General features: G+C 38.8%; 1 protein-coding gene across 1 annotated transcript in view; it reads left to right on the top strand.

The window, feature by feature from the left end:
• The window catches only part of adamts7 (ADAM metallopeptidase with thrombospondin type 1 motif 7), a 142,092-nt gene that overhangs the window by 12,192 nt on the left and 102,071 nt on the right, over window positions 1-27,829 (top strand). Inside the window, exons 3-5 of the mRNA XM_088004166.1 lie at window positions 7,801-7,984; window positions 12,498-12,697; window positions 25,996-26,079. Of these exons, the coding sequence (XP_087860292.1) occupies window positions 7,801-7,984; window positions 12,498-12,697; window positions 25,996-26,079 (468 nt within the window). The remainder of the gene's footprint in view (window positions 1-7,800; window positions 7,985-12,497; window positions 12,698-25,995; window positions 26,080-27,829) is intronic.

Here is a 27,829-nt window from a genome sequence, read left to right as displayed (position 1 = left end):
CTCTGTGGATTCATTTTTCCCTGGAGTCCAAATCATTTTCTCTGTCCCAGCGAACAGTGATCTTTTCATATGGCAACATCTTTTAGACAGAATCTTAACTACTTGAAGGAGGACTAAGACCTTTAAAGGGGCAGATGCTCAAAGTAAAAAAAAAAAGGTGAATGTGGTGGAGGGGGCAACCATACAAAATAAAACGTAGAAAGATACTACACTAGTATAATTTATGCCAAGAACCACAGCTGTTGCATTGTTCAAATGGTGTAAGCATACACTGAATTAAATTTTCAGACTCTCTTTATGTAAAAAACATTTAATTTGTTTAGGGCTAAAAAGATTGAGAATATTTGTCAACTAATTTAGTAACGGATTAATCGTTAACTGAAGCACACGGACCTAAAAATGCCCATTTGCTGAAAGATCAAAATACTCAGACCAGCAGTTAAGCAAAAACTGCACAAAAATGTATACATTTTAGATTTAAGATATTTAAAAAAAACAAAAAAAAAACATTTGTCTGTAAATATGTTCTACCCAGAACTCCTCAAGTTTCCGGTTGAACTTCACATGGTTCAAATTATGTAAGGAAAAACAAAAAACAAGCTTGTATTAAACCCAGTCTGCTGATGTATTATTTGCAACAGACGATCAAGCGTTCGCTTTACATTATACGATGTTTATTTTTGATTAAGAGGTATTAAATATTTGCAAAATGAAAATAATTTTTTTCTCTAATTTAAAATCTGCAGAATGTGCCAATTTTTCCAATTTGTAGGCAGAATAATTGATGGAAGAATCAACTATCAAAATAATCATTCGGCCCACGTCTGTTCTGTTCTTTTTTACAATGACATTGAACTGTCCTGTTGCAGTAGGTCACTTTTGTTGCAACGTCACAGTGTCTTATTGCAATTAAATATTTTAATTTTATTTTACTCCTTTCCTGATTTACATAAAAAGCTATAGAAGATAATGAATATGATCTATAGCCTTTACTTTTACTTTATATCATTCTTTTTCACCCACCTTTTCTGGAATATGCGTAATAAGCACTTTTGCTTTTCCTGGCCTCCTTCGCAGGGCGACTTGGCAACGCAGCACAATATATTCTCGGCAAATTTCCCTTTTGTCAGATTTGAAATTGCGTGGCCAAACAACGAGGAGAACAGATGGCTATAATTTGGCTATTTCTGAAATACTACAGCATAAGTAAAATACTTTGCAAATACATAATGTATGTATTTTGTGGACTATAAAAGTCCACAAAATAGTAAGCCGGAATATTAAGATACATTAACTAATGTTCATAAATCTGCAGGATTAGTGCTTTCTCTCTTTCCACTGAGGGATCGGTAATGTGAACTGTTGCTCTGAGCCGTTTTGGTTTTTAATTGGCAGAGACTGAGGTTCCATCTGTATCACCTCTGCTGTACTGGTTCTGTTTAATGACAAGAGCTGAATTGAAAGGTGTAGCTGCTGATTTACCACTTAATCTCTGTTATAGCCCCTCAGAGAGCTACAGGGTGTTTAAAGACAGAATGAGGTTAAGCAACTTACCTGAGCGGGACTCTCTTTTAAGAATAGCTGGGGTCAGACCTGAAGACGGTCTACAGTTCCTTGTATTATGAACTGCGTAAAGCGTTTGATGTGGCCACACTCATTAAAGACGGTCTGCTATGCAACCACGGCGATATTTGGGCCGTCTGAAAATAAAATCAAAGATGTGCATTTCGTATATCTGTTCTCTCAGAGAGATTACGTTTCTTCTTTCTCTCGTCACTCGAGGAACAGCTTCATCACAATCCCATTTGTGAAGTCTAACATTTCTCACTTTAGACTTCAGTAATGATACAAGCAGATAGGCACAAGATAAAATAAGAGAGTAACACTACAGCCAAGGCTTATGTTTCTGACCGTAAGACCTGCAACCCAAATTTGAAACATTACAGTTTGATTTAAGATCCTCAATCTCGACATCATCCTCAAGTTGAACTGTAGTTTATTGTGCAAAGCTTCAAAGGTGACATGAATGAGCAGAAACACAGCCACCAAAACAAGTAGACTCAATCAGGGTGTGTCCAACATTCAACGCTTTCAGAAATCCAATTACTTCCCCCCGTTTATCTGTCAGTTGCTCACAGCTACATCTGTAAGAAAGTTCACCTAAGGTAAATGTTAATCAGTCCGCCTAAAATAAACATGTTGTGATAAAACTAGAAAGGCGTGAGCTGCGATAGAGGCGGATCAAAAAGTACCTCCAGTTCCTCAGCTTCCTTCTCTTTTTCCGTCATTTTTGCACGTCGATCAAACCGTAAAGCACAAATGTGACGGTTTAAAATCCCTACTGCAGTCAATTTGCAGCCTGTTGGGTGGCCGCAGAATATTAAGTGGCATGTAAAGTTACCTGCAGACGCCTCCACTGCATGTTTGGATTCTGGCGTTGTCTCTACTCGCCAGTAATCACCCCTGGGTGACCAACGTCTCTCAGTGACTTATAAGCTATAGCTCGACTTTGTTTACTCTGCCTCTTGCTCCTCTGGCAGAGCTCAGGCTGCCAGCTGGTTCCAAAAACCCACATAAGGACACATTTGATCTCACTGAGGACGACGGTTGATTTATACTGTCACTCTGAAGCCAGATTTGAACCTGGGAGCTGATAGTAAAAATACACACATACCTGGAAATTCATTCTCTGCAACTTCCATTCTAATTTTTTCGTATGTTACAAAACTTTACACGCAGAGACTTTAACCCTCCGTCATCTTCCTGTTTCTGCTCAGACTGTCAGCCTCTGCTGGATACACCAGCCGGAGCAGCACAAACTTTATGTTTCCTTCTTTATAATGAACAATTTAAAGGAGAGGATAAAAAAAACAAAAAAACATTTGATTTAATTTTCAAAACGTTGAGATTTACCTGTAATATCTCAAAAGTTTTACCAGATGTTTTCTAAGCTGTAGCTTAGTGAGCAGATGTGTTCAGATGAGCAGTGGGGTTTAGAGCAGGTAGCTCAGATGTTACCATCTGTTCAGGGAGTTTTTTTTGTTGTTGTTGTTGGTCTTGTAGGTTTGTTTGAGGTGGAGCAGATCCCTAAACACAATGCACAAATCTTCTGAAATGTCTCTGCCATCATTTATCTTTAGAGGAAATCAATCTGTTGTTTTTGGTCATTTCGTTTCTCCGTGCTGGTGCGTACATACTCTGTGTCCAAAGAAATGAACACAATTCTGAAACCAAGTCACAAATAATCAAAGCAGAAATTGATCTTAGGATTTCTTAATAGAACTGTCTTGATTTCAGGTATTTGTACTGGCCGTTTATCCTGGATTAGTTCAGTTTGTTTAGAAAAAAATGGGACAACGCATATTAACATTTGCATGTAAATACATGAGATTATAGTGAAGTTGCTAATTTGCATCTCTAGCCCCACTTCCCGGTTGGAGAAAAAAAGCAAATATTACACTACTAAGTAGAAAGTGTATAAAATTGGTTAAGAATATATGAACAATTATTCATATGTTTTAATATTTTCCTCTGCGATCCAGGAGTCCAGAAAAATGGCTTCACTCATACTGTACAGCTATTTAGAATAGCAGTAAATTTAAATAAAACTTTGACATCCATGCCAAATGATTTGTAAATTGTGGATTTTTTGAGGTCACAAATAACTTTTCCCAACCAGAGCCTGAAATAGATCAAAAATCTATTTTTTATATCATATCAATGGCGTTCATATCAACGCCATTGATATGAACGCCATTCATATCAATGGCGTTGATATGAATTTTTGCAGCTGGGACCAATGCTCACAGAATCTACAAAATAATTACTCAGAGCTGTAATGATTTCCTAGGGTTGACAAATAACCTAAGGATTAAGGTTGAGAAACAACCAATCAGAGCCAGGAGATGGGACTTACTGTCAATCACCCTCGTGTACACACTGCTCACTCCCTCCATCTTGCTCTCGGCTTCCCCATACAGGAGCCTGATGCTCAGGCTCGTTAGCATGACCACTGATGATGGTGGATAAACAGATTTCCTGTAACAGTAAGTTATTTTTTCTGCCATTGGCACATTGAGCATGGTTGACAGAGCCGAGTCCGTCCTCCTGGCTATGATTGGTTGCTTCTGACCGGGAGCGGAATATTTCCACAGATACAAGAAAAACAGGAAGGAGGCAGAGGAGCTCGATTTGTTTTTTGTTTGTTTTTTTTCACAGATTCTACCTACTGCTATACTGAATACAGTTTTAACAAAAACATAAAATAAAATATGAAACATATTTATAAAAGTAACTGCAGCTTTAAGAACTTGACTTCTAACAGAAGTAAAAAATGTTATTTGACTTCCAGCCATTTCTTGTTATGCCCTGCATACAGTATCCAGGACCTTAAAACTGTTTAAATATGTCTGGGTGTTGGGATAGTTGGAGAAACCTAATTGCAGTGTGAAAGCTATTATGACTTCTGCACTCCCCGTCATCAAAATAGGTTTTCCTTGCTGACTTCCTGTTCTCTCCATCCCAGTACTGACACCGGATAAAACACACCTGCACCAGGCCGGCTCTTAGAAATGAAAAGCCGTATTGTGGAGAGATTCCCCCCAAACCTCACTAAGAAACTTGAAAGTTGTTGACAGTGTAGCTTAAAAATGGATCATGGATATTTTCCTGTTTACCCCCTACTTATAAAAATGTATCTTTCCATCAAAAATGAAAACTTCTAAGAGGAGATACCTTATGCTTGCAACTTTTGGGTCATGCCAGGAATACTTTCCACTAAGAACTCTGCTGCATTAAACGATGCAGACTTCAACAGCGGCGCAGAGATAAGTCGGCATTTACAAACACTTGTGGCACACCAGCAAGTGGAGAGCGTGAAAGCGTTTTTTTTGTTTGTTTTTTTTTTCCTTTTACTGCAGAAGAAACGAGAACAGCATTTATTTAGCATTTGTTTTTGATATGATTTCATTTCACCTGTCGCTCATTGCATCAGTCCGGGCATCACAGATGCCTTTTTTTTTTTTTTAAACCGTTGTCTTTACTTATAAACACACAACACTCCAACAGAGGAACTCTTAACATGTCCAGTAGAAGGAATCCAGCCTGATCTTTAATACAAATGTTGAAATGTTTTCCATTTCACTTGAGTATCTTTTGATGCTAGATGGCATGTAGGTTTAATATAAGAACAAAAGGATCTTCTCTACTAAACCCAGCTATAATGACTCCTCTGATGTGTCTACTGCATAAGATCTTTAAATGACCTTCTTAACACGCTCGTATCACATTTCTGCTACTCTTGTCTGTCTCTGAATCTGTTGGTGACGCGAGTCGCCGTCCCTCGCGCACCGTTCAGCGTTCACCTTGTAGTCCGTTTAGTATGCCAGCCCTCCTGTCTGAGCTCCACGGGAGCTCCTTGACAGCTGAAGGAGAGTTAACCGGTGCAGGCGATGGACGGGAATTAAATATAAGGCCAGGATGGTCAGAAGGAAAAGAAGAAAAGTGGCCGTTGATATTGTTTTCTGCTATCCCTGTCACTGTAATTTATGGTGCGGAAATTTAGCTTTTGTAGTTGTGTTTTTCCATTCTTTATCAGGGTTCCTGAGATTTGCCGATCACAAACTGCTTTGATTGTCATCTTTCATATAATTGTAGAAAAATCAGTCTGTATTGCATGCTATCAGGTCTCCTCTACCTTATAGGTGCTTTTACAAGACAATGTTTACGGTTTATTGGTAAAAATCTTGTATTGCGTTTTTGTAATCTGACAGCGAAAGTGTTAGAAATATCCAGGTTTCAATCTGAGTACACCAGGAAGAAAACCAAATTCTCCTGTTGAGAAACACCAATGCCACTTTGACGACAGTCATGAGTGTCATGATGGGCTGGAGCTTACAGATGGAGGGACTGTTCTGCTGTTTGTCTTTGCACAATCTCTGGATTGTCAGGGGGTCCTGGGTCTCATCTCATCGACTCCTCAGCTTATGCTGCTGGTTTTCTATAGGATTTAGTCCTGGGGATGATTGACATGGCTATGGAAGAAGGTTATTTGTTTCTGAACTATTGCTGCTGATTTTATTTTTATTTTATTCATGTTTTGAAAGATTAACTTGTTGAGAAACAAATCATCCACCACTTTGAGTGTTCTGGCATAAGTCATCAGATAGTCGTGTAAAATGTTCTGGGGTCTCTGGCTAAGCACAAAACCTTGGCCTGTCTGTGAAGCCATGGGTCTGCTTATATGTTTGACACGTCAAAGTTAAAGCTCAGAGAAACAGAAGTCATTTTGGGAATGTTTCTCTACCTGTCATATATTTGCGTATTACATGTGTTCAACAAATGCTTCTTTCTACAAGTTGGCCATTTGGGTCAGAAGACTGACTAAAAAGGCATAATTAAAAAACAAACTAAAACTTTTTTTATACGAAAATGTGGTTTTATTACAAACTGTAGCTTAAATTTGAAGATTTTAGGCTATCAAAAGGCAACTACTTGATATGATGGGTCTTGGTAAAACATATTCATTAGCTACATTTACACTTAAAAAAGAAATTACAAAACTATCTCTGTCACTAGTTATTTTTGTGGGGGAAAATTTTTTCTATTCCTACTGCCCACATTAAAATGGAATTGCCTTTTTTTTTTTTTTTAGCTAAGACCAATAAAACCAGTAATAACTGAATGTTTTTATTTAGTTTTCAAAATGGAAAAATAAGTAATGTTTTCATTTGGTGTACAACCGAGTTTTATAAAGAAACAAAAACGTTAAAACCTCTCAAATACGTTCTGTTTCCCGCCGAGTATTCTCTTCCAAGAAAGGAGGTGCTGTAAAGGCCGCGGGTCGCTCTGTGGCTCCTGAGGCCTGGAAAACCTGAAAGCTGTCAAGATCACCAACTTTCAGTTGCACTTAGCTGTCATTAACCCATTCAAGCCTGATGCACTTAATGGTGACTCTTGGCTTTTAACCTCACAGAAATGGCCACCTAGCATCATTTTCAAAGCGAAAAAGCTAAGTCAATAATTTAGAATAATAGGTGAGGCTTTAGCTTTTCAAAAGCATGACATTTCCCCAGCGGATGAGAAATGCTTTTACCGACAGTTTTTGGTTTTCTGTATAGCATAGGTTATGTTAGGATACATTTTGCTATTAAAAAAAAATAGTTTTCTGGTTTTATGCCACAATTTGAGATTAAACGTATGACTCCATCAAGCTTCCCGACTCGTTTCTGTTATCAGGCTTGAAAGAAAATAGTCTGAACCTCGCAGAACTTTGAAAATAGAGCTGGAAATGAGAACATATATGTAGATATTTTCATAAACAAGAGTGATTGTATTCAATGCAGTACGGCGATTATGTTGTAATTGTCAGATTTTTATTAAAACACATAAAAATAATAACTTCCTTTAAAGCTTCCTGAGTTGTGGTGTTTTTACAATTTCATGGACTGAATATTCCTTTTAAGCTTAATACGCTATTTGTGATGAGGATTAATTGAGTTTTGATGAAAAATTACCATAATTCTTGTATTGTCATACCCATTCATAAATATGCATCGTTTCATTGAATGGGACCCTAACAAAAAACCAAATTTCCTCTGCCTTGTATGCCATACTAAGAATGCCATCCGAGCTTTTCATGGCAACCCAGTTCAATATTTGACTCAAATTGTCCTCCTTTTTGCACAACTACACACTCCACTGATGTTTTAGATTTTGCTCACAGATCCTGTGGAAGACATTTTCATGAATGGTCTTGTTAAATCTAACGTCCTGAATGTTTCCGCTTTCTTATTTCTGCAGACCGGGCTGTTTAAGTTGTCTGACGAGGAGTTTTTCATTCAGCCTCTGGAGAAGTCCAGCGCTGAGACCTCAGCACCTCAGGCCCACGCCATCTACAAACGCCACGCGTCTCCTCCTGTCCGCCGTCCAGTCATCCAGCCCGTCTCGGGGAAACCGGGCCTCAACGGCACCTGTGGAAACCAAAGTAAATCATGAGTCATGCATTTTTATTTGACATTATTCCGATTTCACCCAGTTGAATTTGTGGTGGGAAATTAGACCTTAACATTGTTGGATTGTTTCAGGAACAATCTACAGATGCAGGCAACATCATGCAGAAAGAGTTTTACTCGCGGATTAATCCGCTGATGCTGATCTGTGTGAATCAAAAGGATGCCTACTTTATCCTCTCTCTTTCTGCAGCTCATCGCAGAGTAATAATTGGCTCCAGTCTGAGGAATAATATACATATATACGCTCATATATCAGCTGTTTAAAATTCTGAGCTGGCTGAACTTGACTTTGAAGGATGGTTTAAAAACCTTGGGAGATTAAACAGATTTTTTTTTATTACTGTTTAGCCAGTACATTCAGGGAGCCTTTTTTGTCAGTCATTTCAGAAGCTGAATTGGTTCGTAAAAATTTTACGAGTTTAAGACGCTGAAAATTTGGAGGTTTCTTTAAAAATATGCATCACACAAACTAGACTTCTTTTTTTTTTTTTTAAATAGTATATGTGTATATAACCGAATGTGATCGTTATTAATATTTCTCTGGGCTTTTACAACGCTCCGTCTGATTTTGGCAGCTTTCTTTCTGTCCTCTATCTGACCTGAACACAATATTGAGCAACTTAAGCTTACCGAAGTTTGGGTAGAGGACAAGCCCTGCATAAAATAAGCTTCTGGAGTTAAAAAAAAAGAAAAGAAAAAAAGAACTGCCTACAGCAAAAAAAAGAGAAAGATCCAGCAACACAGGACCCTAGAGATTCATCGTGATTCACTTGTTGTTGCTATATACAAAGTTTTCAGCTATTGGCTCTTTGGGATTCCCTGTTTTTGATCTAAAATACTTTTTTCTGCCTCAACATATATTCAACCAATCATATAGAACCAAACTGTCTTACCAAGCAAGATTTTATTAGCCCTAGTGGGCTTTATTTGAGTGGTCAGACAGGAAAGTGGGTAAAGAGAGAGAGGGGGGGAAACGTGACAAACGTCATCAGGCCAGGACTCGAACCTGTGACAACCGGTTCAAGGACCAAAGCCTCCATAGATGGGTTGTGCTTTGCCCCTGCGCCGCTGCTGAACCCCTTTGACACACTTTTCTGTTATTCACTATTTTTGTGGCAGATAACCTCCTTTGGAAAGGGTCGGGCACTGACCCTGGACAACTGTTGATCATTATAAAGTCTTACTGGTTGAAGGTGAAATCTATAAGAAATGACGGATGATTCAAAACTTTTGCACAGTTCACAAGATACACTGTTCAAAAAGAGTTATACTTGTATCTCTTGTATTTACATCATTATGCTTTTTAAAATGGTTAAATTAACAGGTTTTTGCATATGGAGTTTTCAATAATCATTGCTGGCAAAATTTCAGATGTTTTTTTTATTTCACTGGTTTTTCAGAGAATCTCTGGGCCGTCCTAGACGACCTCCCCGAAATGGATAAATGATTTTGAGTTTAGTAGATGGAGAAGCCCACTCTTCAACCTTCCCCCCTTTTTCCTGGTGTATCTACTGAAAGATCCAGTTGGCCTTCTGTTTTGGACCATTACCATGCTGGAACGTTTGAATGCATCATATGCACAGAGTCTGGCCAGAAGTGTGAAAGTTTTTCTCCAGATGCTTTCCTTCAGTTTTAAAAAAAAGATCTCTTTTTGGTTCAGACCTCTACACCATCAGTGGATCTTCCTCAGTGTGTCACAGTAGGAATCGTGTACTTTATGATGTGCATTTTGTTAAACTCTCTCCAAACGTAGCGTGACCATAATCTAAACATTTGGCTCATCAAGGTTAGTGGGGGTTTTTTTCTGTGGTTTTTGGCAAGCTATAGGCAGGCAGCTCTCTGGCACTGGCATAGTAATAGTAGCTCTTTTTTCTTCAAGTTTCAGGTAGTTTTGATTCTTGAAATTGCCATTTCTTTCTTATTCCAGTGATTTTTGTGTGCCTCTTTTTATCCTGAAGAACTTTCCTAACAATTGTGGCTGCAATTTGTCTTGCTACACGACTGTGACTTTGTTTCAAAATGGTCTCTGTCCCTCCTCCAAGTTTGAACACTGCTAAATAGCATTCGCAATTCCTTAGATTTTTTTTTTCTTTTTTTACATACTTTTACTCTTTTCGAGCCCGTTTTCACGCAGATCGTTTGGTTATACTTTTACACATCTCATCGCTCAGAAACAGGCATGTTATAAGTGTGCAGGTGTCTCTGCCTGGAGCCATGAAGCCGAGAAACGGATCATGCGGACGGCCTTTAGTAGCTGTTTACGTCCATGTGGCTCAACATGTGTGCAAATGATCAAGTCGGGGTCATTTTGATAGTTTCTGTAATATTCCTACCTTATCGAAGCCTCGGCTCACAAAGCATTTTAAACTTTTCCATGTATTACCTCTATAACCATGTACTTTACATATAAAGTAGCTGTAAAAGGTGTGTACTGTTTTTACAGATCCTTTTATAAGTCTAGTATGGGATTAATGTAAGGCTCATCGTTTCTTTCCTCTTGTGTTTGCATTTAAAACAGCAGTCCATCTGCACTCTGGCTCACGAACAAAAAAAAAAAACAAAAAACAATTCAAGATTGATGCTTCCACCTCTAGGATTTGTAAAACCCCTGAGGAAATCTAATTTAAGTCCCTTTTTTGACTTCCATTACGCTGAAGCCATCATACCTATATCGGCTTGACTAATCCACCGAAAAGGGATAACTTTATTAGCTGCTGTCTTGCTATAAATATTCTTTGCCAAATTTATTCTAAATCTGTCTTTAAGCTTAAGATTCGTTTCCGCAGTATCACTTTTTCAGCGAGCCCGTACTGTTCTCATTGATCCCTGAAGCACTGCTCGCAGCTGTTTGTCTATTTTAATGATTTTATTCCAGATATGCGGTTCGATGTGCTGCTGGTGTTCTTGGTCGTAACTCGTCCTTAGTCATATGAATCCAACAAGCAGCTCCAAGACTGTTTACATGCATTGTATGAAGCATTTTTGCTAATAATGTACAGAAAGTGTCCTTTGCAGAGTGAAAGGGTTAATTTCTTTGTAGGGTAAGGAGGATGAGATGTTTTTAAATGCCTTAAATATGTAAATTGTTCCATTTGATGTTGAACTTCTATCAACACAAAAAGACATCCTGTTAAATAAATTCATGCTGCTCTGAGGTGTTGGGTATTTTGATTCTCATCATTTTACTGATAATTCAGCTTTGAGGCTCTGCTTTAAAATCACCTGGTTTCTCATACAAAAAAAAGAATGCTTAAAAGAAAAACATTTGTTTTTATTTCAAATATATATATATATAAAAATTATCATTGTATTTTACAATGAAATATTTTAATTGTTGAAAAAAAAATCTAGATTTTCTTTTTTGATAAAATATTGGTAAAAATACAGTGATATGAATTTAGTCTGACGTCGGCATCCACATGCTACACTGTTGTTGATTAGCAAACAAAAACAAAGCTGCTCCTAGATAAACTAAGTACACCCTGTTTTAATAGGCTTAATTGTAAAGTGTTTTTGAGTGTCCAGAAAAGCGCTATACAAGTCTAATTTCATGACAGTCAAAGTATCTGTTAGGTATTTTCTATCAAAAACATCCAATTAGTTTAAGCAAGTAGCGAAACAGGAGTTCGGTTGGCTTGTCACTCTGGTTCACACAAGTGTGTGTTTACACAACGCCAAGTAGAAATGACGTTTCGCAATCACTTTAGATTCCTTGATTACTTGAGATTAGTTCTCAAGTAGAAAACACTCAAATCAATTGAAAACCTTCTGTGCAAGTTCACTACAGGCTGAGCCTAATTGGAACTCAAGAGCCGAGCTTTTAAGTTTATAGTCCTCAGTCGACATCTTTAACAGTGTTCAAGATGGCAATTACAAAAAAGTCTGAGTACGTCTGACTTTGTTTGGAGGGGTAGATGCCAACATAGAGGAGTTAGCCACGAGGCATGGCACAATATTTGATGAAAACCAAATGCAGGACGCCGACACCTCTTCCCAACCACTGAGCACGGTGAGGGAGTCAGTGAATATTTTGTTCATCTCAAAGGGAAATTAAATGTAACATACGCCATCTAAGTTTTTTTTTTTTTTTTTTTAAGAGTTGTCGATTCTGATGATTGTATGGAGAAAGGATCTGCTATAGCAGTCTGTAATACAGCAACAGACTGCTGTGTATGTAAACTAATAAAGTTACATACACAACACTAAAACCAGGTTGTGTAACCTATTCAGCCATTGGGTGTATCATTTTTTCAACATTCAGTGTGTCCACTTTGACTCGGGTTTATTACATTCAACCTGGTAAAAGTGAGATCATTTTTTTTGTCCCTCAAATATTAGAAGTGAAAGGATGTCCACTTCCTTTATTTTGTCGTAACTTGCATCAGTTGGTAGGAAACGCTCTTCCGTCCAAAACCATAAAATAACCCAAACAGCTAAGCGCATGTCAGAGGATGTGTGAACACTCTGAAATCCTTGCGTCTCCAGATACCCTCCAGAGTGTTGAGGACACCGAGAGGCAGCGGGAGCGGTGGGAACGACGCCATCACAAGCGGAGGCGCAGAATTCATCAGCGCTCTGTAAGCAGAGAGAAGTGGGTGGAGACTTTAGTGGTGGCGGATCCCAAAATGGTGGACCATCACGGGAGCAAAGCTGTGGAGGACTACGTCCTCGCCGTCATGAACATTGTGAGTATTTTACGTTTGACAGTTGGTACGTTTAGTACTTTGGGAAAATGACCAATTTGATTATGTGCGTCAAACTAGATTGTCTGGAAGCTTTTCATTCATCAATGCACCACCCAAGGCCTTCAGTGTTATTTAGAAACTAAAACGTCAATAAAAGTCATTTCATCCCTGCTGCACTTTAGTCAGATTGAGCTCAGGGGAAATGAACAGTCAAATCAACACTTGAATTAATAATTGAGAGTTTTTTGCAGCGTAGCACAGAGTATTATTTTAACTAAACGGGACTCCATCATCGGCTAATGTAGTTGCCATAATGTAGTGTTGATGCTTCTGTGCCTCTCTGTGTCATAATTGGTGCACATTAAAATGCCATCGTCAAGACGCCAGAATCCAAGTGTCTCGTCAGGAAGTGGCCTGTAGCTTCAGGCTCTGCCATCGTCCCATAGTGCAATCTGCTGTAATTTCCTCCCCTGATAAACGACACACACAGCCGTTCAGCTTTACGCCTCATAGAGGTGTGATGCATATTTTACAGTGTTTTAACTGCTTTGGCGCCTGGTGGCAGGATGTTGCCACGTCTGCCGTATTTAAGATGGCAAATACAGAGCCGGCATTAAATTCAAATGAATGTGAAATAGCGCTTCGTGTTATTTAAACAAATTTTACATTTAACAAGTTATGTCATTATTTCTTTACATGGTTATTGAGAAGTTAAAGAGGAAATACTCTGTAAGATCAACTTTTTTGAGCTTTATATTATACTAGAATTTTATTCCCTCATCAGAAGCACATGTGGAGTACTGCCTTGATTCTTCCAATCTCATGTGGCAACCATTCAGGGGTTCTTAAAAGTGTGTGAGCTCACAGAGCACCTCTTCCTCTCTCTCCACCTCGCCTTCCTCACTCAGCTCCTCCAGACTAGCGGCAGCAGCAATTGGCAAACCCCTGGTGGAACTGCGCATCTGCTGAGCTCATCATAGGATCTGCTTCTCAGTCCAATGCTCCTTAAAATGACTGTAAACGAGAAGTGTTGTGATGATACTGTTGTCCTTAAAGTGGAGTGTTGGAAAGAGTAGCAGCTTCTTAAAGAGACAGAGGCCCAATTTCAAGGCGTCACAAAATCAAATTTCTTTGAAGTCATGTTTGATATATATTTATAACAACTGAATGCAATATAGTTGTTTCATTGTGCCAGAAAATGGCACTATGTGCCTTGAAAAAAGCAATGCCTCCCTTTCTGGTGGTGGCTGTAGTCTGACCTGTGCTAGCATCCACTTTGAAGGGCAGTCACTGTTTTCATGCAGACATCGACTCGTGGCCTCTGAAGAATTGTTGGTGTGAGACACTTTTTCCTGAATCCTGTTGGGGACAAAGGTCGGTCAGTCATTCAACAACAACGACTCATGTTTATAACGGTTTATTTTACTTTGGGCCAATTTTGAAGGAGAATTATTATTTCAATGGAATCAAATCTACATGTTTGTTTTTAACAGAGATATGCAAAGTATCGAATCGCATTCATCATCAGTGTAATTGTATGCATATCATCTTAATCTTTAATGTGGAACATGCAAATATTCCGCATTAAAGATGGGCTAACGTAATAAACACTTAATGTACCACATGTTTTTCCTCTCCTGCTAGAATTATATATAAATGCAATCGAAACAGACGCCTTTCTATATCTGGAGGCTGGTATTGGTGTGGCGCAGGGTGAGCAGACTGTGGATGTGGACTTTGGTCAATACAGGCAGGAAAACGCTGTGAGGTGAAGGTGGGAAGGTGGAGGGCTTCCCAGGGTCTTATGGTGGCCAAAACAAAAAGAGGCCCTAGACATGAATTCGACATTGATCAGTTTTGTTCGTGTTGGCGAGATGATCGATGTCAAGTTGCCACAGAGGAATTAGAAAAGCTACTCCGTGAGGAAAAGAAATGAGAAGCTGCAGGAATAGCTCTCAATCCCAAGAATTAAGGGAAACGTGAAAGAACAAATCTTTAGTCAGTTCATAATAACCCACATTTGCACATAGCACAACTACAAAGGAGTAGTGCGTCAAATAATGCAAAGACAAGTAAGGAGAAAACTGTGTGACTCCAGGGCATTCCCTCATTCTATAAGTGGTGTTCAAAGAGTTTTACTTTCAATTAAAAAAATAAAATAAAATCATAAGAGAAATTATGACATGATAATAAGAATATAAGATGAAAATACATGTATGCTGTGTTTGTTAGAGACATTGGCTTTGTTCTGGCCTTAATCTTGGCCTGCCAACACTGGGCTAAGAGACAGCTTGATAAATTGGCCCACTTAATCTGACAAATGTACGTTTAAAAGTTAAAAGGGACTGCTAAAGGCAATGAAGAAGATGAGTGGGGGTGTTGACATTCACAGCTGTTTTAGGCATTAAGGTTACACATTCTCACATCACAGGCAGAGCTTAGTCTCCCTGAAATGCAGAAGACTGCACTGTCTGTCTTTTTACAGGTTTTTATGGTATACGTGGTTCTGGTTGCCAGATGCTACAGCCTGCTGATAAACGACCGTGACAACGTTAGTAGTTCTGGGTGCGAGAGTGTACTACTGATCATAGCCTTGTGATGCACTTACTCATTGATCTTGAGATAGAGCACTAAAGAAAGGTGAATTAGCCTTAATTGTCTTTCCAAGGATTGTCCATGAGACTACAGTGCATTGTCCTTATGATGTATTTTAAACAGAGAAACATAGCTTTGTTTCTCTTTTTCTATCGAGAAGTATTGGTGTGCATTTAACTACATATCCCAATAGATTATTCTATGGTAAAATATTTTAAGTGAAGGAATAATTTCCTGATATGATTACCAGTAGTTAGTTTCTACTTTTATTTGAGTGGAAACTGCATCTAAAAGCAGCCCAAGTGCTTAAAAAAATAAAATAAAAATCACCCAGACATTTTTTGGCAAAAAGTTTGTTTTTTGTTGTCTGGAAAATGAGTCATTTCAAAAACCTCCCGATTAAGTCACAAACTACGCACTGTGCTGTTACTAGCAACCCCAGTTACCTAGCAACTCAAGCTGAACTCCAGCCCATCTGGTCAGCTGGTTCTACAACCCCTGGCAAAAAGTATGGAATCACCAGTGTTGGATGAGCAGTCATTCAGACATTTCATGCTGTAAAACAAACTCGGATCAAAAACATGACACAATATTAAGGTCATTCCAAAGTGCAACTTGTTGGCTTTCAGGAACACTCAAAGAAATGAAGAGAAAACATTGTGGAAGTCAGTGAATGATACTTTTATTGACCAAACACAGGGAAATAAATATGGAATCACTCAATTCTGAGGAAAAAAGTATGGAATCATGAAAAACACATAAACAAAAGACCATTCAAAATACATCACTAGTATTTAGTTGCACCATCTTTGGCTTTTATAACAGCTTTTAGTCTCTGAGGCATGGACTTGATGAGGGACAAACAGTATTTGGTGCCTACTCTCTTTGATAGCAGTTGCCAGATCAGCTTTGCAGGTTGGAGCCTTCTTGTGGAACATTTTTTTCAATCTCCACCACAGGTTTTCTATTGGGTTGAGATCTGGACTATTTGCAGGCCATGACATCGACTGAATGTGTCTTTCTTCAAGGAATGCCTTCACTGTTTTTGCCCTATGGCACGATGCATTGTCATCTTGGAAAATCATTTCATCATCTCCAAACATCTGTTCAATTGAAGGGATGAGAAAACTGTCCAAAATGTCAATGTAAACTTGTGCATTGATAGAAGAATTAACCACAGTCATCTCCCCAGTGCCTTTGCCTGACATGCAGCCCCATATCATCAAGGACTGTGGAAATTTGGTTGTTTTCTTCAGGCAGGCCTCTTCATAAATCTCACTGGAACGGCACCAAACAAAAGTTCCAGCATCATCACCTTGTCCAATGCAGATTCTTGACTCATCACTGAAGACAACTTTCATCCAGTCATCCACAGTCCATGATTGCCTCTCCTTAGCCCATCGGAATCTTGTTCTTTTATGGTTAGGTGTCAATGCTGGTTTTCATTTAGCTTTCCTGTATTGAAATCCCACCTCCTTTAGGCGATTTCTTACGGTTCGGTCACATACATTGACTCCAGCTTCCTCCCATTTATGCTTCATCTGTTTAGTTGTACTTTTTTGGTTTTCAAGACAAATGACCTTTAGTTGTTTGTCTTGACGCTTTAATGTCTTTCTTGGTCTACCAGTACGCTTGGCTTTAACAACCATTCCATGCTGTTTGTGTTTGGACCATATCTTGGATACAGCTGACTGTGAACAGCCCACATCTTTAGCAACCATGCGTGAAGGGTTACCTTCTTCAAGAAGTTTCACAATCCTCTCTTTTGTTTCAAGGGACATTTCTCTTGTTGGAGTCATGGTTCTCGCCACTCCACTTCGTCCAGCAGCCCTCCAAGGTGTCATGACTGCAGGTGTTTTGAACTGCACACTAACGGGCACATCTAATCTGGGGCAGGTGTCCATTTAGGGAAAGGAAATAGACTGGGTGTGTCCTTTTTTCTACCTCCAATTTGAGTGATTCCATACTTTTTTCCTCAGAATTGAGTGATTCCATATTTATTTCCCTGTGTTTGGTCAATAAAAGTATCATTCACTGACTTCCACAATGTTTTCTCTTCATTTCTTTGAGTGTTCCTGAAAGCCAACAAGTTGCACTTTGGAATGACCTTAATATTGTATCATGTTTTTGATCCGAGTTTGTTTTACAGCATGAAATGTCTGAATGACTGCTCATCCAAGACTGGTGATTCCATACTTTTTGCCAGGGGTTGTACTGCTGTATGCGCTGTACAATGGCTGCTGCAAAAGACAAGTGCTTTGTTATTGACTTACCACCCAGAAACTGCTTGCAGCTTTCTCGTTGGTTATGCAGGAGGCTCTACTTCTGCTCTTCAAAGATGCACAAAATTGCGCAACTGTATGCAACCATTTTCATGTGTGAGTTGGAGGGGTGGGGTCAGCAGCAGCATATTTGGATTTAAAGTGACGAAAGGCCCTAAAACAGCTCATTCTGAATGGAGCTCAAAATTGTCAGACTAAAATCTCATCATCGAAGAATGGTTTTGCACACAAAATGTAATAGACATGTTTTGTATTGCCCAGAAACCTATCCTAGCCTTTCCAAAGAAGCATAATAGGTCACCTTCAAGCATATAATAAAAGATCAAAGAGACGCTCTGGTGGAGGCTTAATACAAGTTCCTGGTAGGCATGTCTAGGAGTTGAGCAGCAGAGGATCCAAGACTGGACGCATAACAAGAAAAAAACGGCTGCAACCCCAGGATAGTAACGGAGGAGGAGCAGTTCCACCCCCGGCAGAGATGAGTGGCATTAAAAGGGAGAAAGAAGTGGAGAAAGAGAAGCAGGCACACAGAAACCCACCACCATTTATGTGTCATGACAGACTGCCTCATTCACAGAACATTCTGTCATCAACCTATGATGAGCCACTCTTTCAGCTGCTGCTCATCAAGCACTGATGAGCTTTCAGATATCGAACCGCCATCGTAAAACCAAATGAGGCACGGAGTGGAGCTCGGCGGGGTCGCAGCAAAGAAGTGTCTTAAGGTTGAACACATAAATGTGTGTAAAACTTTTTTGAGTTATTTTCTTTTTTTCTATTTTCAAGCATTGCTGCAACTGAAGAAGCTTCACTTGGCTGAAGTTCAGGGATCTGTTGTCTTGGTGCATTGTCTCGCCAAGTTCTTTTTTTTCTTTCTTCTTTTTTCTTTTTCTTTTCGCATAAAATCCCCCGACCATCTGGCTGCACAGCCCAGATATAATTACTACATCAAACTCTTGAGGTGCAACAGCAACTATACCATATCATAAATCAAATGATGCAGCGAGGTGATTACAACGCGAGTCGAGGCGTGTTAACGCTGGCAGGTTGAATTCAACCCACTTAAAAAAAAAAAAAAAAAAGCAGACACCATGACATAGTGTCTAAATCCCTCCTTGATGTCTGAAAGAGGCTGAACTTTCTTCCTGTTATGAAGCACAGCATAGGAGATTGTTTCACATGGTCCTCAATTTGTTGACTCTTTAAAATTATGGTATGTCTTAATAAAAGTTACACTTTCTAGTTTTTTGTTTTTTTTTACATTAATGCAAGAAATGTGGTGTTTTAATAAATACTAGACCTAAATAACCAGAGGCGCATAAAATTGAATTGCATTCATTATTGCAGCCATGGTGGGAGCAATATAATTATCTCAAAGGACACGCTGGACGCAGTATTTGATATGATATTACATTTGAGGTGTCAGACACCGCATTTTGATTACATAGCTCACTAGTTGGATCGGTCTTCGTTCTCAGATGTTTATTGGCTAAGAAGCTGAGAGATGATAGATAATGTCATTGCAATTTTTTTTAATCCATTGTCTTTCAAATAAATGAAATTATGCAGCTCTGTTCTTTACTTTAAACTAGTGAAGGCATTTCAATGTTTTTGTTGAGGTAATTTTTTCAGCCATTTTCATCCTCAATGTAGCAATTTCAAGTTGTTTTTTTCTTTCTTTTTTTTAATTAGTTTTCATAATGTATGTAAAAAAGTTTATATGAACTTTAATTTGATTTCAAGCCAGCAGTTCTGCTTTCTGATGGCTTGGTGTACCTTGTTAGTCCACCGGCAGCCTTCGTCTCTCTAACTTCAGATCCTCACACAAGGTCCGCTGTTGCAGCTCATGTGGAGGGATGTTTTGTTGACAGGAGCCTGATCCGGTAGGAACCACCAGCAGGTTTTGTTATCTGTTGTTTTGGAACACAAAGCAGAGATCACACCTCATTCTACATTCCCATCAACAAGCCTTAAGCGCTGTAGACTTTCCAGTTCACAGCTTGTAATTCCTCGGACCGCTCCTACAGACCTGCTGCGTACAACAGCCACAAAAAAAAAAACAAAAAAAAACCATGCTGCTTTGAAATGCTCTCCACTAGAGTCATTCAGCTGCAGAGGCAGTCACAGGACTGCTGGGTTCACACAACAAAAATAGAGGTTTTAAAAGTCTGATTCCTCAGGTTAATCAACTTGTACACACACATATTTTTGAATGACGGTGGTGTGTGTAAGGGCTTTTTGTTTTTTTAGCTTGGAGTAGAAGTTTACATCAAAACAGGAAAACATTCAAAGTTTTGTGTTTTATGTAGCAAGTCATTTATGTCTCCTGGGAACGCCCTTGAAACCATTAAATAGAAAATACTCCTTAGTTTTGTCTTAGATATTTGACCTCTGTCCTACATTTATGGTAATTTCTAAGACTTCCTTCAAGACTTTGCAGTGTGACATTAAAAGTCATTTAGAACATTAATTAGCTTGACGGGTCGTCTTCTCGTGTGGAGAAAGAAAGCAACATGCTGCCGATTGCTACCACATAAACCCCTGAGCACGTGAAGGCAAACATCTTGAATTTGGCCGTCAAACACCATCTTTAAGTAAAACCTGTTGAATTGAACCAGTGGATCCCCGTCTCTTTGACGTGTTCAGTGGAACTTGACTTCAAATTATTTTCAGAAAATCCATTTCTGTAAATGTTTTTATTCGAAAGAAAATGCAGCTTAGAAAGCTGAAATAATTGTGCGCAATGCTGTTATACATACATTTGCAAAATAGCCAATCCAAGATCTAAATGTGGTTCTCTTAACAACAATCTACATCAGGTTTCAATTAATATTTAATCTACTGTGAAGTTTCTATGATTTAAAAAAAAATTTTTTTTACACCTAATGGATTGCTATAAGCACTTTCCTCGTGTTTTGAAAACTGCGGCGCCGTCATACGAGTTGAGAGAACATCAGGAAGGGGAATTCATTGATGAAAAGGAGACGGTTTAACTGACTTAGCAGACGATTTTACACAGAGGAAGCAGGCATTATTCTCCACTTCCTCTCCTGGTTCTTGTTTGAGGTCTTTTAAAGCTTTGAACATTAAAGCGCCACACAATCCCGCTTTGCCATAACAATATAGCAGAGCCTCAAGGGAAGCAAGTTCTTCCTGGTATCTAAACAATAATGTCATCATCTCCCTCCGACACAGTTTGCTCCATTGTCTCATCACTGATGTTTGTCTTTGTGTGTACCAGCAGCGCGGCGCATACGTATTCTGGAGCCGTGCTCGTCCTGTGTGCTCACAGCGGCTTCACCAAAATGAGTTTTTCCCCCCCAACATCCTTCATATTGTGACCTGATGGTTAATTATTTTAGTCCCTCCAGGATGTTTAGGATCAATAAGTTTAATTAAAAGTGGCGGCCGAGGTAAATGACTCTATAAAAAATTCTTGGGACACGATGTGGACTTCGAGACCAAAGTGCAAATGGTTTCTCTGCCCAATCAAAACGTGCCCACTGGGTTAAGCGGTACAAGTGGCTGTGGGACAAAAATAATTTCAACCAGTTCAAAATAACCTCCGCTCTGTCATAAATCTCGAAGTAGAAACAATAGAAACTTTGACAGGGGGACGTGGATTAAAAATAGCCTAAATGCGCATCCATTGTTGCCGACTCCAGCGGGGAAATCTGCAATGCTTGGAGCCGCATTCTGATTAACGTCTTCGTTTATGTCGAGAGTGTCTCAAGCTGCGGATTCAACAACTTAATGTACACTTCCTGAATAACTGACCACGTTCCTCTCCTATATTAAAATGCAGGTGTTGGTTGCGCCAAATCAACGTCTCTCTTTTGCACCTGGGATTGAATCTGTTGCAGCTGCTAGCCGGCACAAATGAAATTCAACATTGCTTTTTAAACTCTTAGTTCCACCCTTAAAGTATCAAAGCAATTTCTTCGACTGAAATGTGCTTCTTGCATTTGTTGTGCTGAACATCAAGGGAAATAAATAAATAAAAATAGGACGCTGCACTTTTAAAATATATGTTTTATTACTTTTTAATTCTCTGTATTTATTTGACATTGGACAAACTATTGTGCAGCGTTGATTATGGAGTGTGGACGAAAATGTCACGGTCACGACAAATCATCAGGTCTAGCAAACCCTCAACTGAAATTGCAGGCCTTTTTCTGCTGTGTTGTCTCTGAAATTGAGCTGTTTGGATGAAATGTATCTAAAAACACTTGAAGACAAATTTATACTGTCTATAGTCTGAAGGTAAGTGTTCAGATGTCTTTTACAAAGGTGAATCAGAATACGTACTTTATTACAGTCCGTATATGTAAAGTTTGAGAATTTTGACTTGTGTTTTGTGAATGATTTTATTTATTTAGTTGTTTTTTTTTATCAACACGTGGCAGTTAAATTTCTTTTAAGGCAAATCAAGTCAGCAGCTCGACTGCTGACTGTGGAGTTTTACCTTCGGGGGATGTAAATGCTCCTGACCAGGTCGTTTTTAGTTATTAAAATCTGTCAGTTTAAAAAGTTTTAGAGCATTTATGTTTCAGGAGAGACACGGGTCTCTCAGCTCCTCGCGATTTTGTATCTTTTTTTTTACATTTTTATATCATGTTTTAATTGGGAGGAGGGAAAAAGGGACAATGTACTCCTGGACATCTGTGGCGTTTGTTTGGAAAAGTTTGCACAGGCTTTAGGAGTCTGATTCCTCTCTAGATGGAACATGATCCCTCTTTCTCTTTTATTAAAAAATTGTCAGTCCAGCTCCGGTTTGTAATTCTGCAGATGTTGTCCCAGTTCTCCATGTGACGTACGACAAAATGTATCTAAACATTCCTGCACACCCAAGGGAGTTTCTGAGCTTTCGTTCATTTTTTTTGTGTGTAAATTAACATAGATTGGGCTAAAAAAACATAAATAAAATGTGTAAAAGTTTCCATGTCTCTGTGGCACATTTAGCTTGTTTTTGTGAAAGAAAATCTAAGCTACTAAGCTACAGTTTAGCATGTCGACTTTTTCCATGACCAAACTTTAAAAGCTTCTTGCTTTTATTACAGTATGGAACTTGCATTTACCCCAAACCTGTCATGTAATGTAATTTATTCTGCAGTAAGGGATGTAATATTAAAAACAAGAGTCTTTAAGAATTTGGTGGTTTTGTGATGAGGGTTCAGCAGTTTTCCTGCTGCCGTGTGAGCTTTAGTTTTGTTGATGCTGAGGCTCACATTTTTATCGCCCATCTCTAAGCATTTAATTCATCTCCTTTCTTCTCTGGATAACCTCAATTTACCTCCTGCAGCCTCTGGAACAGCTTTCTGAACAACCGCAGCCTTCCTCAAATCGAGACGCGTCACAGTCGCGGCTGTAGGTTGAGCAGGCGTTGTACCGTTTTCGACAGCACTTTGTTCCTAATGCCTTAAAGTAGAAAACGCCCAACATCTGAGCGCATCGTCTCATTCTGAAATCAAGCATTCCTTTTAGCATTCAAGATTTCACAGCTTTCATCTCATCGTGCTCCAGCCTCAGAGCTGGAGGTAACAGGGATGAACTGACTGAAAGGTTAATTATGCAACAAGTTACGTTGACGTGATCCGACAGCGAAAGGTATGAAGACTTGGTGTATTAATATTTAGAGGGGGAAAAAAAAACAAATCAACGTGTCATCATGCCAAACCTCTCCTCTCCTACTTTTGCTTTTAATTTCCCAATGAAATGGAATCCTCTGAATAATTTAAACTATTTCACTAAATATTTGACGGATAAAAACAGACAGAATGAGATTAGCAAATGTATATATTTGTCATTTTTGATATTTTATTCACAGATTAATGTTTGTACTTATGCCTAAGGAGAATTTAGAGACCAATTAACTAAACAGTGGTGATTTCAGACTATGGCAGGAAGCCGGAGCGCCCGGAGAGAAACCTGCAAACAAGAAACCTGCCAAATCTTTTTACCCTTTTGTCCCATAAATTTAAGCCAGATACATGTTTGGTCCCAGTCAGATTTCTCCAGCCTCAAAATGGTTGCTAATTAGGTCTTCCAGGATTTTTTTTCTTCTTCTGAATTTAATATTTTTAGCTCCTCTCCAAAGGCACCTTTCTCATCTTCCAGAGGAGGGGCTGGAGAAACTGTAACATCAGGTAAATGATCATTTCTCATACATGTAAATCAAACCGTTCTGGGACATGTCGCTGTCTGCAGTGAAGACACGCTCATTGGCAGCCTTCACCGTTTGTTCCCCTTTTATTAAACGCGAGTAGAAATTGGTCAGCTTTGAATCCCCACAGATGACGGAGTACAGGTGGTTCCTCTCCGTTCCACGTTCTGCAGGCACATCGATGGTCTGATTGGCTTGTACTTGGTGTTTCCTGGTCAACCTCTGCAGAAAAAAACATCATTATCGGTCAGGCAGTGTTTTTTCTGCCAGGCTGACCTGCAGCCTGAACAGCGACGTTTGCGCCCCGAATCCAGCCACATGTTAAAAAGGGACCTAAAATGGTTCCTAAGACATGGTTCATTAGGGGAAGACGGAATTTTTCCTTTAAATGTTAAAGTTTTCAACTTTATTAAGGGATCCAGAGAGATATTTTCATGCCTCAATGCAGTACACCTGTATCAAACAAGCTGGCAATATTGATCTACTAAACATTTATCTCACTGCTAAATATTACTTGTTGAACTAGACCCATATCCCGGTACCATGGACTGTGTAATGGACACCAAGTCTTGTTTACATATGGTACGAACAAACATTCATATTTCTCAAAAATTGCCTGCCCACAAAATGGTGCATGACCCCTTCCAAACCTAACAGCTGGTATTTGCATACAGATTTACACATCTGGACATGTTTCCTCATACACAACTTCTTCAATTAAAGTGTACACTTTGAGTTAGAAGGCAATATACAAATATCTTTGCAAATGAGGCCCAAGAAGTTCTGAAGCAAAACCAGGAAACTGAGGGTAAATGAAACACAAAGCTGGTTATAGAAAAGCTTGCACAATCTTAAACAATAGAAAGGTCTGCATTACTTGTCTGAGTATCGTCTTATTTAACTTTCAGTGCCAATGCTACCCACTGCATCACTGACCAACTTAAGGTCTTAAGATTCTGATCTTTCTGTGAAATAACTATGGATGGTCAAAAGGCGTATTTTACACTTGCCAAGAAACCTCCTTACCACCTTAACCCTAATTTAAATCCTACCCTTGTAGGATTTAAAATGGCTGGTATTAGATGTGTCAGCATGTATAGAGTGAACTGGATGCCATAGTTTGGCAGTACGTTGGCAACCAGTGAACTATAGCACTGGTTCTATGGCCATAGAACCAGTGCTATAGTTCTATGGCATTGGAACTATGGCATCCAGTGCCAGAGTTCACTGGATGCCATAGTGAACTCTGGATGCCAGTTCACTATGGCATCCAGAGTGGCCTGATGTCACATATGCCATAGGTTGGCAGATGTGACATTAGGCGTCCACTGATGTCACATCTGTGGACATCAGTGGACACAGATGTCCACTGACTGGCTTTGCAAAGTTGCAGCGTTTAGTTTCTGGGTCCAGATCCTGGCCTGGTGTCTCTCTGAATGGAGTGTGTATATTCTCCACATGCATGTGTGGGTTTTCTGCAGGTAATCAATCTTGCTCCCACAATCAAAAAAAAAAAAAACAACAACTTGAGACTGCATAATGTGTCACTCTAAATTGCCCTGAGGTGTGAGTGCGTATGTGTGCATGTCTTTATTTTTCTTCCTGTGAACTGTGATGGACTGACGACTTGTGCAGCGTTCACACTGCCTCTTTATGTTAACTTTGAAAGTTAGGTGTCAAATAATTGAGACGTTATTCTGTTCTATTTCTAAAAAATGCCAATCTTTTATCCACTGTGGCATGATGGGGGTATGAAACTGATTCATTTTAAGTAATTTGGGACAAGGCTTGTTTCTGGATTGCTTGTTTTCTTGTTTTTAAAAAACCGGTCTTAAATAAATAAATCAAATCAAATTAAGGCTGTAAAACAACAAAATATAGAAAAAGTGATGAGCTGTCTGTACTTTATGGTTGCACCGTATGCAGCAAAGCAGGTTACACTTTATAAGCAGTAAACATTTTATACATGCAGCGTGTTTGACGTATCCTGCTGATCAGCAGGAAGCCTAACAGCACGAAGCAAACTTTTTCATTTTTCTTTGTAGATCTTCTCCTCCTTTCTGTCTCTCTCTCTCTGTGACATGCCGTAGGTCTGTGTGTCTGCGTGTGTCCTTGGGGTTTAATTTGAGGAAGAATGCATGTGACCTTCTGTAGGATAAACCGAGTTTTGATGGTTGTAAATCCCTGCAAGTGTCGTAGTGGAAAGAAATCATGTGGTTTTTTTTTTTTTTTTTTTTTTTTTTCTTCTTCCTCTTTAGGTGGCGGGTCTCTTCAGAGATGCGAGTATTGGGAATGCAATCAACGTTGTGGTTGTTCGTCTCATCCTTCTGGAGCAGGATGAGGTAAGCCCTGGTTGTGTGTTGATGAGGTGATGGCAAGATTGCACAAGGTTAAACTTATTTCTGCAAGGCAACACTGATTGCAGTGTGAAATGGTTAATTAAAAATAATCACTGCTGGTCACAGCCTGGTTTTCAGAGCCTTCGAGTTAAATTCAGTTTTATTTGTTAACCTCATTGCCTCGCTTGTTTAAAAAGCCAGCATAGAAAACATAGGAGTGCTCTACTTGACTGTTCCTTAAATTCCTAAACTCTTTTTAATGTTTAATATTACTGAAACCATAAATTAGTTTTGTTTTTATCTCTTTGGCATAAATATGCAATTTTGTGAAAAAGCATTTCTCTCCTCACAGGTTTAGTTGTTTTGATTTTTGTCACACCTACATGTTCCTGATCATCAGTTATTAATATATGAGACAAAGAACGTTTGTGAATACAAAGACAGTTTTGAAAATGTAATGACATTATTAAAGCTGCAGGTTTCCACATTTCTGACAAAACTGTCACTACGTCCTGACAATGTGAGACAGATAATCTGTGGAGAAAAAATATGCATGTATTTTTTAATGACAGTTACCTTCTGCAGCTTTAAGAGACAAGCTACCGAAATTCACCTGACGCTGTGTGAATATGTAATCTTCCTCGATCGCATTTAAACTTTAACTAGGCTAAAAAGCTAATTTAGGTCATTTTTAGATCTTGAGTCATTCAGACATTGACTTGCAACATGTTTGTTCTCTTTCTAAACTACTGTGGTAGTTTTACACCTGATGTAACCAGACTCAAAAGTTCATTTTTTTATCTCATCATTCCACAGAAAAAAAGCTCAATTCAAATTTGCCAAGAAACATTTTGATGACTTTCGTCAGCAGTATTTCTTTATTTCTTTTCTGGGACGCATCCCTTTATGGCGCAATAATTTTGATAGCATCAACATGAATCTTTACTGAAGCAAGTGAGTCCTGGAGAGCTTTAGATGATGATCTGGGTTGGATGCTTTACCTCGTAGTAGGGTGAGGAAAGCATCGCAGCTTTTCCATGTTTTTTTTTAGTTTGTTATTTTTTTTAAATTTATGGATACGGTTCCCACTTGTTTAGTTCACGTCAGACACATTTTCTCCAAATGATTTCTTAACTATACATGTCTGCACATAACAAGGCCACCGTGAAACACTAAACACACAACGTCTAAATAAATCACAAAATCTTTGGGAAAGGGAAATTGTTTTAGCTATTAACATTTAAAAAGTCAAATATGCCGCTGTTTAGATTCACTGCAAACATGTTGATTATATTTCAAATGTTTATTTCTAATAACTGTGATGATTCCGCCTCACAACTAATAAAACCCCAATTTCAGATTCTCAGAGAATTGGAATATTTTATGCCTTTATGTCTAATATAATAAAAAATAAATAAATAAATAAAAATTGATAATTTAAAAACGCTGACCCACAGAAAGGTATGCATTTTACTGTGCAGTCTAGACATTCAGAGCCTACTTCAGGCCACTTTTGACTTATTTTGATTTCTTTTAATACAGTCAAGTGCACTTGTGGATTTACCATTTAATTTTCACTTGATTAACCAACTAAAGTATAAAATAAATGCATATCTTAACTTTCATGATGTGGTTTTTGCCTCCAGCACATCACTAATAAGTATTTCTAATTGGCTGCAGCTGCATATAAATGTCCTCATCTGAGAGATGCATTTATCTCATCTAATCCCATCTGATGCAGTAGATCAATCTA

This window comes from Poecilia mexicana, unplaced genomic scaffold (assembly GCF_051168715.1).
Source record: "Poecilia mexicana isolate PSO_F unplaced genomic scaffold, ASM5116871v1 scaffold_3, whole genome shotgun sequence".
Classification (NCBI taxonomy): Eukaryota; Metazoa; Chordata; class Actinopteri; order Cyprinodontiformes; family Poeciliidae; genus Poecilia; species Poecilia mexicana.
The sequence above is the reverse complement of the archived record's forward strand: the minus strand, read 5'-3'. Positions and strand labels throughout refer to the sequence as shown.